Genomic DNA, 14,851 nt, shown 5'->3' with positions numbered 1-14,851 from the left:
ATGTTGAGACTAGAGACTTGAGCGAGGTAGCAAAAGACTTTTTCGAATAAACCATGAGCCATGATACGTGCGTAAAAAAAGATGGTGGTATATGATGTCTACCCTTGTCCCCGATATGGAGGGATTGTTGCCCCGGGCGCACTTTGCAGTTTCCGATCATGCGCCCAGCTCACCGCCCATTTGGTCATCTTTCATTCCATACATAGGAAACAACTGTGGCTAAGGCGTTCCCCTTCGCGGTGATGTCATCGAGCTATTCACTACAACTATTGCTCCAATATGGCCATAATGAGTGCATTGTGATTTGGACGTCAACTCACTATACCATGATTCACTGCTAGTTTGATCCCTCACACGTCATGGCAGCATTTCTAAAGGCAAAAACAGTTTATTGGGACAAGTTCCTCGACGACTTACTTGTATTGTTCGCGGTGCATAGAGCTGCCATAAGGGGTATACTTCATCGTCACAACCCCGACCTGAAGGCCTTCTACACCCGCGTTACCTCTCGCCCTGTCAAGATGATGAGTCTCGGACACTTCAACAAGGTTTTATATTTGTGGAAACTTTCTCCTGATAAGGCCGACGATCTGTGAAGTGCCTTTGCTTGAGATATTTGGGATTGAAAGCATGAGCCCTGTGGTCAAAGGACACCCAAGAGTCGGATTCTCCTCTGGGATCTTGTGGGCTGCACTGTCTCAACATCAGTTGCTCAAATACTTTTTGGCAACAAGATATTTGAGCTCGAGGTTGGCTCGACAAAACACACCGTTGTTCTGGCTGACGAGCTATGGCGTAACGTCTATCCCAACTAGCTAACAAAGGTTTTTATAATTCGTAAGAACATGTTATGGTCCGTGATACATGTAAAGCTTCTTGTCTTATATGAGGTTAGGCTGCGATATGGCTTCGTAGACGGGCTATTCCATCGTACATTTGTGATATAGATCGGCCTGGTGGCCTTTGGCTTAGATGCACGTTCAAATAGTCTGAGTTTATCTACTGCTCAATGAACATCTTATCGAAAGGTATTTTCATCCAATTGATTTGTCAGTGGTTTGAAAGAAGCCCAGGTGGGCATGATGGGCTGTGCCACATAGTAATTCATCCGCCTTCCGAAGCTCTGGAACCGATACTGCCCCTCAATATCGCTCCTGCATCTTTCTGCCCCAGCCCCGTGCCCGGGCGCTTACGAGCGATTTGTTCTGGCCGTTGGCTAGCCCACGAAGCCTTCGCATTCCGTAACTCATCTGCGTATTGCTCTTCTGTCAGTTGTCCACGCTCTCTTGTTGTCGAGACAGGACCTAGTCATGCTTGCAACCATCGTTATTTCCCTTGCGGCGTTGCCTGCGACCTTGATCATCTGGTCTTTGATCACCCTCAATACAAATCTGAATAAAGCACGCGCGATAGGGCTTCCGATTCTCGTACGCTACGTCACACCAACCAATCCACTATGGATGGTCTTCGGCAGCAACCTCGTCCGACTAGCTCGCCGGTTTGGACTCGCGACAGAACATTTTGATCGATTTTATCTCTTTGGATGGGACGCAAATGAGCGATACCGGGTCCATGCAGACTTTGGCGACACGTTCACACTAGTATCGCCTGGTGGAAATTGGATCTACATCTCTGATCCGAAGACTGCCTGGGATGTACTGAGACGGCCTCGCGACTTTGGTCATAACGTTGAACAAATTGCAGTTCTGAATGTCTATGGGAAGAATTTATCAACAACGGAAGGACATGAGTGGCAGAAGCACCGCAAGGTCACTGCAGCTACATTCACCGAAAGAAACAATGAGCTTGTGTGGCAGGCTTCACTTACACAAGGCAATGGGATGCTCGACTACTGGCTTCATCGCGCTCCACGGCCAATCAGAAGCGTGGCAGACGATTGCAAGACATTAACTCTCAACGTATTGGCGGCTGCGCTCTTCACGAAGCCGTATCCATTCGAGGGACAGGAGGAGATGAAGAAGCGCCATGCTAGGTCAGTCGACCAATCAGACGACTCTCACCAATATCGGGATTCATTTTCGAAGATTCTTCGTGGCATTATTCCTATTGCTATATTCGGTGGGGAAGCTCTAAGAAACTCATCCTGGATCCCAACCTCAATGAAGGAAGTGGGCGAAGCCGTTGAGAGCTTCCGATCGTATGTTCTCAATATGATTGAAGAAGAGAGAGACAACATTCAGAAGAACGTATCGGCTCGCAAGGATCTGGTCTCATGTTTAGTGCGAGCGTCGATGGCGCAGCAAAACGATGGCCGCGACATGACCATCACAGAGCAGGACATCATCAGTAACACATTTGTATACGGTTCGCAGGAAACGATACTACGGCTATAACGCTTGCTCATATTATCGTAAACCTGGCCGCCAACCCTGATACGCAGAGTTGGCTCCGCGAGGAAATCCGACACTACTGCGAAGATGATGACTACAATAAGTGGTCTTACGCCACGTGGACGAAGCTAAAACGATGCCAAGCTGTAGTGGTAAGCTCGTCCGACTCTAAGTCAATGACTGTTTGACTGATACAGTTTCTAGATGGAAACTCTGCGACTCTGCCACCCACTCGGTTCATCGTCGAAGCTAACTAAAGACGCATGCACTCTGACGGTGGGAGCCAATACATACACTATCCCACCGCACTATAACGTGCAGGTCAACTTCTGTGCCCTACACACCAATACAACTGTCTGGGGTAACACTGCGATGGCCTGGGACCCAAAGCGTTTTATCGATATTGGAGAAGTTAAAGGCACACACGAGATTGAGGCAGAGCAATTTCACGTTTTTGCAGACGGTGAATACATGCCTTGGTCGCACGGAGAGTGAGTGTGTCCTGGAAAGCGATTCTCGCAAGTAGAACTTTCTGCTGTCCTCGCAATACTGTTTCGAAACCAACAGCTTGAGCCTGTGCCGGAGACAGGAGAATCTGCTACGGAGTCTAGGCAGAGAGCTCAGCGAATCTCCCTTGACATCCAGATGACACTGCTGAACGAAATGTATCAACCAGAACGACTTGGTCTGAAGTGGGTAAAGGTGGACGGAGACCGTTGATCATTTTGTATTTGGTCTTCGCTTGATGCTGTTCCTTGATACTAGCTACATCTCTAGCTGCTCATCCATTGCCCTCCATTAGCGCTGATTAAGCTTCCGGTCATCCATGCACTCTCCGGGGAACATATCATGCCCACAATCCCGGCGATCTCCTCCGGATAAGCCACGCGTCCACCATACATCTCACCAAATTTTCGCTGTTCTTCAGTGTCCCATTCGCGTAAAGGAGACAATGGAACCAGCGGGTTGAACAGCGCATTAGCCTGTTTAGCTGCTGGATTTGCGTCGCGGTACATATCTGTCATTGTGCTACCGGGGTTTATGCAGTTGACGGTGGCTTGCTCGGCCAGCTCGCGCGCCCAGGTGCGCGTCATGGCTTCCAGGGCGCCTTTTGAACCACCGTAGAGGGTAAGGTACTGGAGGCCAACTTTCGAACCGACGCTGGAGATGTTGACCTGGAAGCTGGTGTTAGTGGATTACGACGATCCGCTGTGGGAAGATAGATAATCTATGAGCTAACGTTGCATCTGGAGCAGCATGGTAGGAAAGACAATGCACGAGTTGTTAAGCAGCCAGCAGCCAGCAGAGAGCCGTAGATACTGATCTGGGAGCCCATTGCGTCTTTGAATGAGAACTTACAATGCGGCCCGACCGATCCGTGGGAAGGTAAGGCTTGACCGCCTGCGTTAAGTTGATAGGCCCCCAAACGTTTATTGCATACACCTTTTGAAAATCTTCCAAGTTGCATGCCTCGAGGGGCATGGCATGGAACAGCGCGGCGCTGTGGACGAGAATGTCGACTTGAAACTTGCCAGTCTTCGTGTTCACCGGCATCTTTCCCTTGGCTTCTGTAACGATCTTCTGCACGCCCTCGGCAGTTGTGAAATCAGCGCGAACCGGAATGGCCACAACGCCGTGCGCGGAGGTCAGCTCTTCTGCCAGTTTGGCGGCTAAGGGGTCTGAATTCTCAGTGAGGTAGACGATCACCACATTGCTACCCTTGGCAGCAAGGTTACGGGCGATGGCGGCGCCGATGCCTGTGTCACAGGAACCGCGTGTTAGTTGACTAGAAACAGGGCTGATGCAGTTCGTCACAGCCCGTCGATGATGAGCTAAGAAGAAATTGGACTCGCACGAGGGCGCACGTACTTCTGGATGCACCAGTGATGATTGCCACTTTGCCTTCGTGGTGGCGGGCAGAAGGGGCAATGGTTGGAATCTTCGTGTTGCTGGCCATTATGAAGTACGCTTGCAGTGTCTTTGAACGGTTTATGAGTACTGCTTTGGAAGCAATCAGACAACTATCGTCTATCGCTCAATAACGACAAATAGTTTGTGAGTGCGAGGTTTGGAAGTAACGGTCTGTGTAAGTGTCTGCGGTAGTTTTCAGTCTCTCTGGGGGCTATATGAAGATTAAGTAGGACTGCCTTGGAAACGTGTAGGTTGTAGGTCGACCAGAGATAATTGGATACGGGAGACTAGCGCGGCAAGATTCGGTGGCCTTACACACGGTGAGTATGCACCAAAGTGGGGCCAATCTTGGCGAGAGATGTCTCTGAGATTTCATCTTGTCCGATACGATGACATAGAAGAAACCTTTTACCAATGATGATGGCGAGTGACTGCAAATTTGTGGTGGCAGTTATGCAGCATGACTTCCCTCCCGAAAGAACCGCTCGCGTCCAGGAAACTCCGATTGCGATGCGGAATAGAAAATTGGGTAGCCGTTACCGGTGCTGTAAGAGTACTAGTCGCTCGGTCTTTCCCGGGCTGTCAAGAAACCTCGAACGTTTCACGTTGTAGTTCACGCCTGCATGCATGCGCAACGCCGTACCCAACATTCCACTGCTGAAGAATTGCAGCTTGAGACAACTTACCTACCGATGGTAGGTGTCTACAGTGCCCTGGTCATCTTTTTATCAAACTAAATCCATGAGGCGGTATGGTCAACTCGGTCAGGATGCTTCTTCTAGGTACAGAAGTTCCAACGTCCAAGTCAGGTTTGTTAGTGTTTGTGCGAGACAGCTCGTCCTTCTTGAGACCGGGTCTGATCCTGTCAGATACGTTCTTCGCTTCCATTTCTTCTTTTCGTGACGTTTACCTTGTGCGAAGGTAGGCTCTGAACCTAGTCCCTCATTTGCATCCACAATCTTCTCGATGTCTTCTCGTCCTCAATCTCTAGTCTAGATCTCGTTTCCATATACCACAACCAACACAACACGGCTGTCATAGGGTCACAACTGGCTTTACCTGCCCAAGATGGATGGTCAAAATCCGGCCATTCTTTTCATTCTCAGTGGCAGCAGTTACCAATCCCGCCGTTGTTTCTGCCTCTCAACATGAGCGTCATTGTCTTTGATGGCATTCAGGGTCGATGATATTGTGTTCGCACTGGTAACGAAGCGGCACGTTCTTCATCACGGAGATGATTGATGGATCGCGTACACATTTTGCAAGTAATCAATGATGTGTTTTATCGCCAGCATCTGTCTCACTTTGTGGTCTTCGCTCTGGGTGCCACAACCCAAGTCACATATACCATCATCTCTAGCGGGATCTCATCACAGGATATTGCTAACTTATCCTAGGAGGATACAAGTAGTCGCTCTCAATACCAATAGCCTCTACATCGATGACAAGGTGAGCATAAGTTACGCAATCTCATCCGAACGATTGCTGATAAAAGCGCTAATGACAGTGCATTCAATGGCAGTGGTCAAGTCGCTGCAATAATTTGCTCTATCGCCATATGATGTGGCCTCTGGCGGCCTCTGGCTGGCTAAGCTCGTAAATACTGGCAATATATCGTGCGAGACCAGCCAATGCCCTATATTCTAAGTCCCACTGCGCTGTTGTAGAATTTTGGCGTACATATTACCTAGAACATGTTTTTCGGCGTTCGTGGCCAATTTTCCCGTACTCTAGTTCAACTGTACAACAGTTTCTCAGGATCCGGAATCGAAATCGTCATTGGTATGTTTGTTGATATAATTCAATCTTTCCGAGTCCTCAGCATGCGCACCTAATCGACCATATCAAGGGTATTGCGAACCCTGTTTGCCTGTAGCAATCTGTTGGCCATGTCGAAGAATGGTTTGGTAGATTCAAGCGACGCCGAGCTCACCATATCGGAGTCTGCCCAACATAACATGCAGGACGGGTAGCATTATTGTATTGTGCTAGACTATAATAGCCAGCCCTACGGACCTCGCTCCACGTCTCGAGCCCTTTTTCGGCGGCCAAGCATCGAAACCAGTGCGCAGCCACCCAACGGCTGAATCTGGCGGCCAGAGTCTTGCACTGTTCTTCTCGAGTCACCTGCTCGCCCTATCCAGTCGCGACGTATGGTTGCATCCAGAATGTCAGAGTGTATCTCGGTAAAGGGTTAGTCGAGTTAAACAGGCTGCTCGAGATTGCGGGCAACACCCCGTAGACTGCACTGATTTACTGCTCTCGATGCCTTTCGCCATGCCCATCCTCATTGAGCGAGGTGGCTTCACACCGATTGAGTGGAATCGTGCTGATAAAGCGAGGCTATAAAATTAACACATCACATGATATATGAAGATCTGATTCGGATTGCGCAAGAGGCATATCCAGCATTTACCAGAAAACTTTAGAGAAATGGCGCCTTGACATCTTTGAACGTCATCCTTTTCCCATTGGCCCACTAAAACCGGATCGAGGAGCGTGCAGTAAATTACAAACTCGTTGACGAAGCCCTCACTGTGCTAAAGGGCTTGGGAGCACCCGTGACCTTGTTCTGCTTCTCTTACATAAAGAAACCCTGCCACCGCTACGTCGACTACGACTAGGACAACCTCCACCGTGTAAACCTATCCCTCATATGCCTACTCAATTTGATAGAATAGCTCACTGACTGAATCACGACAACATCCCCAACTGCAGTCACCACTACCTAGTCCACCTGCCCCGCGGCTAAGCAACTCAAACGGACCGCGGCACTCCCCTGTGTACGCGGGCCCAAGGCCAAGGTTCCCTGTAAGCGGCTATCCAAATACGCGGCCTCGCAGCTCTCTTCTGGATGTAGCTGTCTCAGCCTCGGGCCTACGACGACCATCGCTACGACGCCAAGCCAGTCCCTGCCGTGAGTGTTCCCTTGACTAATGGGGAAGGTACAGCATTATAGTTCGTGGGCATCCGCCCAGTGACACCCGGATCGTGTATCTCCTTCATTGTGCCCTAGACATGGGGGCAAGGAATTGTGAACCCCAGCATTTACGAGATTTGCGCGGTAGCTCAAATGCTGTACTGGCAGACAAGGAATGCCGATATATGGGGTACAAATGTTCGTCTCCGCACGTTTGTCCTGGATTCAAGTACTCGCCTTGCTTTTTAGTGCAGACCCTGTTGATCTCGCGAAGGAGGGAAGGATGTGAATGCAATCATTGTCATGGGTACCTGGCCTAGATTAAGCCGCTTTACTATGCCAGCAGCTCGATGGCTTTTCTCTGAGTATTGGGACGTTTCAATACGTACATTTGTTCGCAGTAACATGTTTAGCGTCCCCGTGTCCTAAAACTGTGCCTCGGTACTTTGGGAGAGCAGGGCCGGCTGGAAGTCATGAAGTCCTGCAGCGTACGGCTTCGCCCGCGGGACGCTTCTCTGGGCTTGTTTCCCGAAATGGATTTCTGTCCGAAGGCCCTGCGACCGGCTCTGCGCCAGTTCAGATGGTGAGTGGCGCTGGGTTTCGATGTGCGAGAATGACCCTACCCATGCTAAGTAACATCTCCTGCTCTCTCCAAGGGTAACCTTAGATTGCGAGATGGCTGAGTTCGGTTGTTTATAGCCGGTGGATTCTAGAAAGACCTGCGCACTCCTCAGCAGCTTGTTGGACTGGCAGGAAGTCAGAATGAGACTCGTCTGGAAATTGTTCCAGTAATGGTTTTGCGCTCGCTCTATGGACCTCGAACTGATTACGCTATCGTGCAGCCCCACGTGTACAGCTTCTGAAATGTGAACAGCATGCACCGCGTCGGGTAGTTTGTTGCACATGCTACCCGGGTCTGAGCAGTTGCCGGCCACCCATGCTTTGAACTGCCCAATTGTTCATCGCAAAATACAAGGAAGCCGTATAAACTACATTGCGCGTCGGAGAGTTTCTTGGTGCACCGCTCCATGACAGCTCATAAGCTACCATTCGCGGAGAGTGCCCTGCACAGTCAAGACTCAGGACGCGCGAGAAAAGCAACCTGCTGATTTTGGCGTGCTTTGGGTTACTAGACTGACGAATGAGAATGAGACTGAGACCACATGGAGCGTGAATGGATTATACAATGTCACAAAAGGTCAAGACCTCGACGAATTGACAGAGCAAAAGACCAAGCAAAGGCAGGTGGAGACATGTAGCCATTCGCTGGCTGTGTTGAGTGTATAACTCCTGCCCGGGCAGGAGATAGACGCTCGAAGGCAGAAAGTGCAGGATCGCGAAAGAGACAGCGTCAGAGATGGGGATATGAGAATACCCCAAGCGCGCGAGCGACCATGATGTTGACACCACACTCATTTTCTCTTATCAAACCAAAACGATGGAATAGTTGGCTCCCCTTATCAGGAGATGAAAAACCAGAAGGGCTCACAAGAGCATGGATCCTCGTCAATGACTCGAGCGTTTCGGTATCCGGGCTACCAAGAACCACTCAAAGTCGCGTTCAACTGCGGTGTGGCAGATGATCTCGACGATCCGCTCTTGCCTGAATCAGCGTAACCAGGAAGTGGGCTCGGATCTGCACCGTCTTAGTGTCTCCTTCAGAACATGCCATGTACCAAGCGGCCCTATTGACATATTTGACCGGTACAGGTCCACCGCGAAAGCTCAAGAAGCTGTTCGAACTGACTACACGTCTCCAAGCGCGGGGTTTTCAAGACGCCAGGTGCTGCATCCTCAGCACAATCCGGCAAAACGGAAGCCAAGGGCAATGCTGCCGTGAACATGGGGTGATCGTCATGTTGTTGTATAGGAACTGGATCCCGCCGCGATGCTCAAACAGGGAAGGAGGATAGCGCCGACTATGCTTGCCGCAAAATAGCTTCTGTGGGCGTACAATAGGTTGACTAGACATTTGCGTTGCGACGATGCGGATACACGAAGTAGTTCGCGTTGGTACTAAACATATGCCGTTGGGTTCCTCGGATGTTGGCCGAACAAGCGCCTGGATGATTTACCACCCCGCCGAGCCCACGGTGCTGTTGCCCAGGTGGCAGACAGGACCCAACAGCAGAAGTGGAGAATGGAGCTGGGAAATGGAGCTGGGTAACACAGGTGGTGGATGGCGAAGGAGATGAGGGCGCTAGCAGCGCCGCCAGCAAAGTTTCTTCCGAACTTGATTAGGCAGTCGTGGCACGTGCTTGCACGCGCACCATGGTGCGTCCTGCACGACATGCTTCCAGGCATTGTTGGGACCTAGCTGCGTACCTCATCCTCCAGAACCCCCAGTCTCGGGCTTTCCCGAGGTGTAGCGAAAGCCTTGCATAAGGACAGCCATGAGCGGGATCTTCAAGCGGAGGCCCACGACTGGCCCGCGACTAATAGGGCCGAGTGTCTTCCATGCCAAGGTCGGCAATTGGAGAGGCGCCATGTCGCAAGTAACAAACTCAACCAGTACGAAGCGTCTCCTGCGTCCCTCCAAGGTTCGTGAGCCGTCCGCACAACGTGGTCGCCACCTCGGGCCAGGCGGACCTTGCTGTCAGGTACCTGTCGCGCTACTCTGTTCGCAATGGCGCGGCAGTCGGAACCTATTCCGCAACTGATGCGACAGACCCGCCATGGTGAAATTAGCTGCCGCGGAAGCAGCGTTCAGCACCGACAGCGGCACATGCCGTACCTGTCGCAGAACTAGTTTTTCATACGCACCTCCATTGTCTCTGGCATGCAGAGAATCGCGTCTCCCTCTCGCGAGCATTGCACAGGTACTCAACCACCACTGAAGATACTTGTGCTCAGGACCGAGTGAGTGGGTGGCCACGGCAACACCATGGCTGAGATACTTCCGCGGTGCCTGACGTCGGAGAGCTCGCAGATCCAGTTCCAGACCCACCACTGTGGAGACGCCGACAAGCACATGGGACCACCCCCCCGGCACACCTGCCCTGCTGATAGTCCACACAACATTCTGCAGCTCAACCACAGTCAGCCATCAATCTTCGAGTCAGGCTGTGATTATCGCGGAGACGGATCGTGGATCACTTCGCTCGCTTGTTGCCCACCTTGCGGAAAATCATTCCCCCACACGGGCGTCTCGCCTGCCCTTGCATGCGTAGCGTTGTGCCGGAGTCATGTCAGCCCCTATGGAAATGAAGGCGCAAAAAGTTCGACAGACTACATAGCCGTCTCTCCTGCATGACGAGTTTCGAGTTGGGCTCTTGTTCTACATCACATTTCTGCCGACAATCATGGCGCGAGCAGACCGGTCCGGCGAGTTCACTGGTGTCTTGGGTTTCTTCATCTGTATCTGCACCCTGCTGGTACTGCTGCGAGTCTACTGCAAGCTGGTCATCGTGAAGAACTTCGCCGCCGATGACTACTTCTCTGTCCTTACCCTGGTATCCTTCTTGGTCTTTTGTACCCTTGCGTTGCTGGGCATCCAAAATGGAACCGGAAAGCGACGATATCTCATTCCGGACGAAAAGTATCCCAACGGCATGAAGGTGTGCAATTGCATGTCCACCGCATTGTGTGCAAAGCTAACAGGCTGGATCAGTGGTGGTGGTCTTGCGAACCTACCTACGTTGCTACGAACATCTTCCTCAAATCCAGCATCGGCATCTTCCTCCTCCGTATTGCCGTGGACAGAACTCACCGCATAATCCTTTGGGCCGCCCTGATCATCATCCAAGTATACAGCGTGTACTTCTTCTTCCTCTTCACCTTCCAATGCTGGCCTGTTTCGTTCTTCTGGGAACAGTTTCGCGGAGGCAAAGGCCATTGCATCCCCTCGAAGCTCGTTGTAAACTCCTTCTACGGCTATTCTGCACTATCGTGTGCCACCGATTGGACCTTCAGTATTGTTCCAATCTTCATCGTGCACAAGTTGCAGATGAATTCGAAAAAGAAGATCACCGTGGCTGTGGTACTGGCTTTCTGCGCCATGTAAGCTCACCCCGCCTTCAACCTCTTCCTTGCACCATGTACTAATTCAGCACCAGCGGTTCCACGGCAACAATCGTCCGCATTCCCTTCATACACGGACTCAACGACATCCCCGACTTCCTCTATTCCACCATAGACGTCGCCATATGGTCTACTTGCGAAACCGGCATCGGCCTTGCCACCTCCGCGGCCGCCACTCTCCGCCCCTTGCTCCGCCAGGTGTTCGGCGACATGTCAACGCATGACAGCACCTCTCGAAAGCACTCGCGCATGTGGAACTCGGGCCACCCGTCACGATCAGGGTACCTGGAAACGTCCAGCAAGCATGGCGAACACGACATCCAGCTCACTGACCAAGACTCGAAACACCACAATGTCCAAGTTGTCGGTGGAGGTGGATCGAGTCCGAGCGGAAGTACGATTGGGTTGAACAAAGATTGGGACCAGGACAAGGACAGTTGGCCGGCCGATGGGGGTGCGGCGGGCCACAAGGGGATCATGAAGACAGTGAAGATCACACAGCTCTAGAACAGGGCCATCTTGCGGAAGTGGAAATAAAAAAAAACTCTCTTTCGAAACGGCCGTGGTATAGACATCTATCACGATTCTTTCTCCAGTATACTTTTCTTCCTATCACATATAGATCTAGCCTAATCGTATACGCACTCGGCTACAGCGGGCAACGTAGCCGTATGATGTCCTAGTAATGTTCCCTGTCGCTTCAAAAGTAGACAGCTTGAGCGAGCACATAGCTAGGTCAGGCAAGCGCGCAGAGTCTGTGATTCCAAAACTTGCTAGGCTTGCAGTGGTCTATCTGTCTTTCCACGACACGACATTCGGCTCGCTCCCTGATAATATAGCCCTGCAGCGGCGAGAGTCTTTACAACGGCAGCTTCGTTCCTACAACGGCAGCTACGTTCCTACAACGGCAACTACGGAGGCGACATCGTCGTTGTTCCAAGAGCTGTAGCTGACATTGATAAGGCCAGTTCACAGGGAGAAAACACCTCGTGGAATCGAAACTATCGGACTGCACGCAGCATCGAACCTGATACGGACCTCCGTGTCGTGTGACGAGTGCTATGTGTAGGACAGCCCCGCTCCGTGGATGACTATCTACTCGGGCTTACCATCACTAATCTGCCAATCTAACCATGTCTGCTGTGCGTCGCCGAACTTCGGATCCATGCATTTCCACCTACAGCCTGGACGCACCGCAACTGGGGCCGCTATCCTCTCCCGTATACAGCACGCTCTTGTTCGTCTCCTGCGTCGACGGAGCGACATCGAGGCCCGGATTTCCGGAGAAAAAGTTGACAGGCTTCAGCCCCACCACCATCTTCTCATTAGGCATTACGGGCCAGTCCTCGATGCGGGGATTGTGTGTAGAGCCGAACGTGTGCCACACAACCACGTCGCTGTTCCTGACCGCAGCTTCGTCATCAGACGCTGCACGTTTCTGGATGGCTGACGCGATCCCGTCGCCTCCCATCGACTGCATCGTGTACCGCCCCGATGGGAAGAGCTCGTCGTCTCGGTACTTGGTCACCCACACTGCGTGTTGCCCGTATTCTGAGCGCCTCGCGTGGAAGGAGTCTTTGTGTGCGAGGAGCATTTGACTGTAGAAGGGCAAGAGCTTGAAGCCGACTGCTGTGTTGGTCGTAGGATTGATCTTGGATTCATTGACGAACTTGAATGTTCGCGCTTTCGTAAAGTCAAGGTCAAATCCGCCTTCTTTTTCGATATAATGGCTCTTGGTCACGTAGCCCGCACCGAATGGGTTACTGTCGCCAACAGGCATCGCTTCAGACTCCTCGATCGATACTGAATTCTTGTTTCCGTCGATAGCAGGGTCGATGCGGAGACAGAACAAGTGTTGGTGGTAGGGCGCAAGGACGCCCGGCGCCACAACAGTGCCGTATGGAATCTTGCTGCCGTCTCCATAGTTGGTCGGTACGGTGGACAAAATCCCGGTAGCACGAACCTCGTAGAAGATCGATGCATCCTGGCAAAAGTGGAAGGCGAAAATGTACTCGTAGTTGCTGACAGTTATGATGGTCTGTAGGACTAGTATTCGAGACCGTGCCACCACCGCATGACCGGTGCGGAAGTTGGTATGCTTCCATAGTATGCCGTCGTCTTGCTCATGGCAGCAGACTACGTTCGGGAGCTTCATGGGCTCTCCGGATCGTGTGTTGTGCCAGGCATCAAAATATTTGATCGTACCTGCATGCATCGCTTGCGTCAGTCACACGCTGAGCAATTCATTAGACTTTCGTCCAGATACGTACCCAGACAATCGCATCCAAGTTTCAGGTTATTGGCGTTGATCCCGGCGCCATCGTTGCCCAGATCAAATGCAGCCTTTCTCGGATACGGCGCTCGTGGATCACCGTATGGCACGAACATCTCGGCAAGTGATAGACGGTAGAATAGGCTGCGTCCGTCATAGCGAATGTCATGGAGCGTCAGTCCCTCTCGGTAGTTGAACCCCACCCGGAACGACCACTTCTCCCAATTCAGTAGATTGCCCCGGACCTTGAAGGAAGGACCCTCCGGTTGAACCACCTGATAGGGTTTGGTTGAAGATCGAGGGCTCGACCGCAAGTCAGGATGGTATTCGCTTTCAGTGGTCGAGTGTATCTTTCGACGATCAAAAGGACGATCCTCATTGTGGATTGTTTCATCAGGCGATGATGGAAGCCGATAGACTTTGATGATTTTTAGTTCTTCGGATATCTCCGCACATATGTCTAGCGGGTATGCATAGTAGTTGGCATCTTGGTGCTCGAGGAGGCGAAGGTAGAACCAACACTGTCACAGGCATTAGCGGCACTAGCTGCGATGGGTGAGGCCGCGCCTTACCATGGAGATACGCTTTGACATGTCGTTCTGTCCATCAGTCGCATATGCCCAAGGCTCCACAACAACCGACGCACCTTGAGGCAGATTCAACTTTCGTATCTCATCTTGCACTCTCTGGTCAGCCATGCATGCATTCTCCACTTCTTTCATGTATTCGGAATCGATGTATGAGTGCTTTCCCTTCAAGGCTTGATGCTTGAGAATAGAGTTATCTGTGAGATTGACGTGAAACTCGTGTAGCTCATTGCCGCCCGCCTCAGTCTTGAGCGTTATCTCAACGCGTGCGCTACGGATCGGCACCCGGTTTGTAGGCCGCTTCCGATGCTCCTCATCCAGAAATGCAATCATCTCATTCTTTGGAGGCTCCTTCAGGGTGATCACTCGAAAGTTCACATCCTGGCCCATATACCGGGAGCGGACAATTTCAGCCGCCTTTTGGAACGGTCAGTCTGTAACACTTGCAAAAGACTGGATAATGCTGGCACATACCTTGGAGATCTCCGCCGGAGTGAGAGGATCAAAAGGATGCAACACGGTCATTTTGATGAGTGGAGACGAGAAGGGAGAATGTTTGCTGCTTCTCGACCCAGATACCCCGCACAGCAAAGCCGCTTGTGGCACCTACACGTATGCGAATGCCTTTGGAGGCATAGATTCTCGTGTTTAGAATCATCACTCGGAGCTGCGCACCTCCAAAGGTAACGCTCGCCTGTGCTGGCGTTGGCGGGTTCCACCCCGCGCCTGCATCGTGCCAGTGGTAGTGCATACGATAACTGCGCAGTAACCTACTGCGGACTAGTGCAGA

At 51.6% G+C, this 14,851-nt stretch overlaps 5 protein-coding genes across 5 annotated transcripts; 2 read left to right on the top strand and 3 right to left on the bottom strand.

Annotated features, from left to right (window-relative positions):
- Nucleotides 1-1,310: 1,310 nt before the first annotated feature.
- Nucleotides 1,311-3,071, top strand: CC84DRAFT_1229738 (cytochrome P450; the record flags this gene model as incomplete). The annotated part of the gene is made up of 4 exons (XM_018183673.1): nucleotides 1,311-2,318; nucleotides 2,402-2,503; nucleotides 2,556-2,814; nucleotides 2,848-3,071. 4 exons carry the CDS (start codon nucleotides 1,311-1,313, stop codon nucleotides 3,069-3,071), a joined length of 1,593 nt encoding a protein of 530 aa, XP_018031438.1.
- Nucleotides 3,065-4,609, bottom strand: CC84DRAFT_1154540 (short chain dehydrogenase). The gene is made up of 3 exons (XM_018176896.1): nucleotides 4,221-4,609; nucleotides 3,711-4,108; nucleotides 3,065-3,526 (listed from the first exon to the last, which is right to left on the bottom strand). The coding sequence occupies exons 1-3, from the start codon at nucleotides 4,306-4,308 to the stop codon at nucleotides 3,125-3,127; spliced, it is 888 nt and encodes a 295-aa protein (XP_018031437.1). The 5' UTR covers nucleotides 4,309-4,609; the 3' UTR covers nucleotides 3,065-3,124.
- Nucleotides 4,610-7,343: 2,734 nt separating this feature from the next.
- On the bottom strand, nucleotides 7,344-8,224 carry CC84DRAFT_276381 (uncharacterized protein). Its single transcript, XM_018185721.1, has 2 exons — nucleotides 7,572-8,224; nucleotides 7,344-7,498 (listed from the first exon to the last, which is right to left on the bottom strand). Exon 1 carries the CDS (start codon nucleotides 8,085-8,087, stop codon nucleotides 7,608-7,610), a length of 480 nt encoding a protein of 159 aa, XP_018031436.1. The 5' UTR covers nucleotides 8,088-8,224; the 3' UTR covers nucleotides 7,344-7,498; nucleotides 7,572-7,607.
- Nucleotides 8,225-10,171: 1,947 nt separating this feature from the next.
- CC84DRAFT_276290 (uncharacterized protein) lies at nucleotides 10,172-11,798 on the top strand. The gene is made up of 3 exons (XM_018185720.1): nucleotides 10,172-10,739; nucleotides 10,793-11,181; nucleotides 11,238-11,798. Exons 1-3 carry the CDS (start codon nucleotides 10,485-10,487, stop codon nucleotides 11,707-11,709), a joined length of 1,116 nt encoding a protein of 371 aa, XP_018031435.1. The 5' UTR covers nucleotides 10,172-10,484; the 3' UTR covers nucleotides 11,710-11,798.
- A 581-nt stretch (nucleotides 11,799-12,379) lies between these two features.
- CC84DRAFT_1154536 (uncharacterized protein) lies at nucleotides 12,380-14,586 on the bottom strand (the record flags this gene model as incomplete). Its single annotated transcript, XM_018176895.1, has 4 exons — nucleotides 12,380-13,407; nucleotides 13,473-13,995; nucleotides 14,047-14,478; nucleotides 14,536-14,586. The coding sequence occupies 4 exons, from the start codon at nucleotides 14,584-14,586 to the stop codon at nucleotides 12,380-12,382; spliced, it is 2,034 nt and encodes a 677-aa protein (XP_018031434.1).
- Nucleotides 14,587-14,851: the final 265 nt, after the last annotated feature.

This window comes from Paraphaeosphaeria sporulosa, assembly GCF_001642045.1.
Source record: "Paraphaeosphaeria sporulosa strain AP3s5-JAC2a unplaced genomic scaffold CC84scaffold_11, whole genome shotgun sequence".
Lineage (NCBI taxonomy): Eukaryota > Fungi > Ascomycota > Dothideomycetes > Pleosporales > Didymosphaeriaceae > Paraphaeosphaeria > Paraphaeosphaeria sporulosa.
The sequence above is the reverse complement of the archived record's forward strand: the minus strand, read 5'-3'. Positions and strand labels throughout refer to the sequence as shown.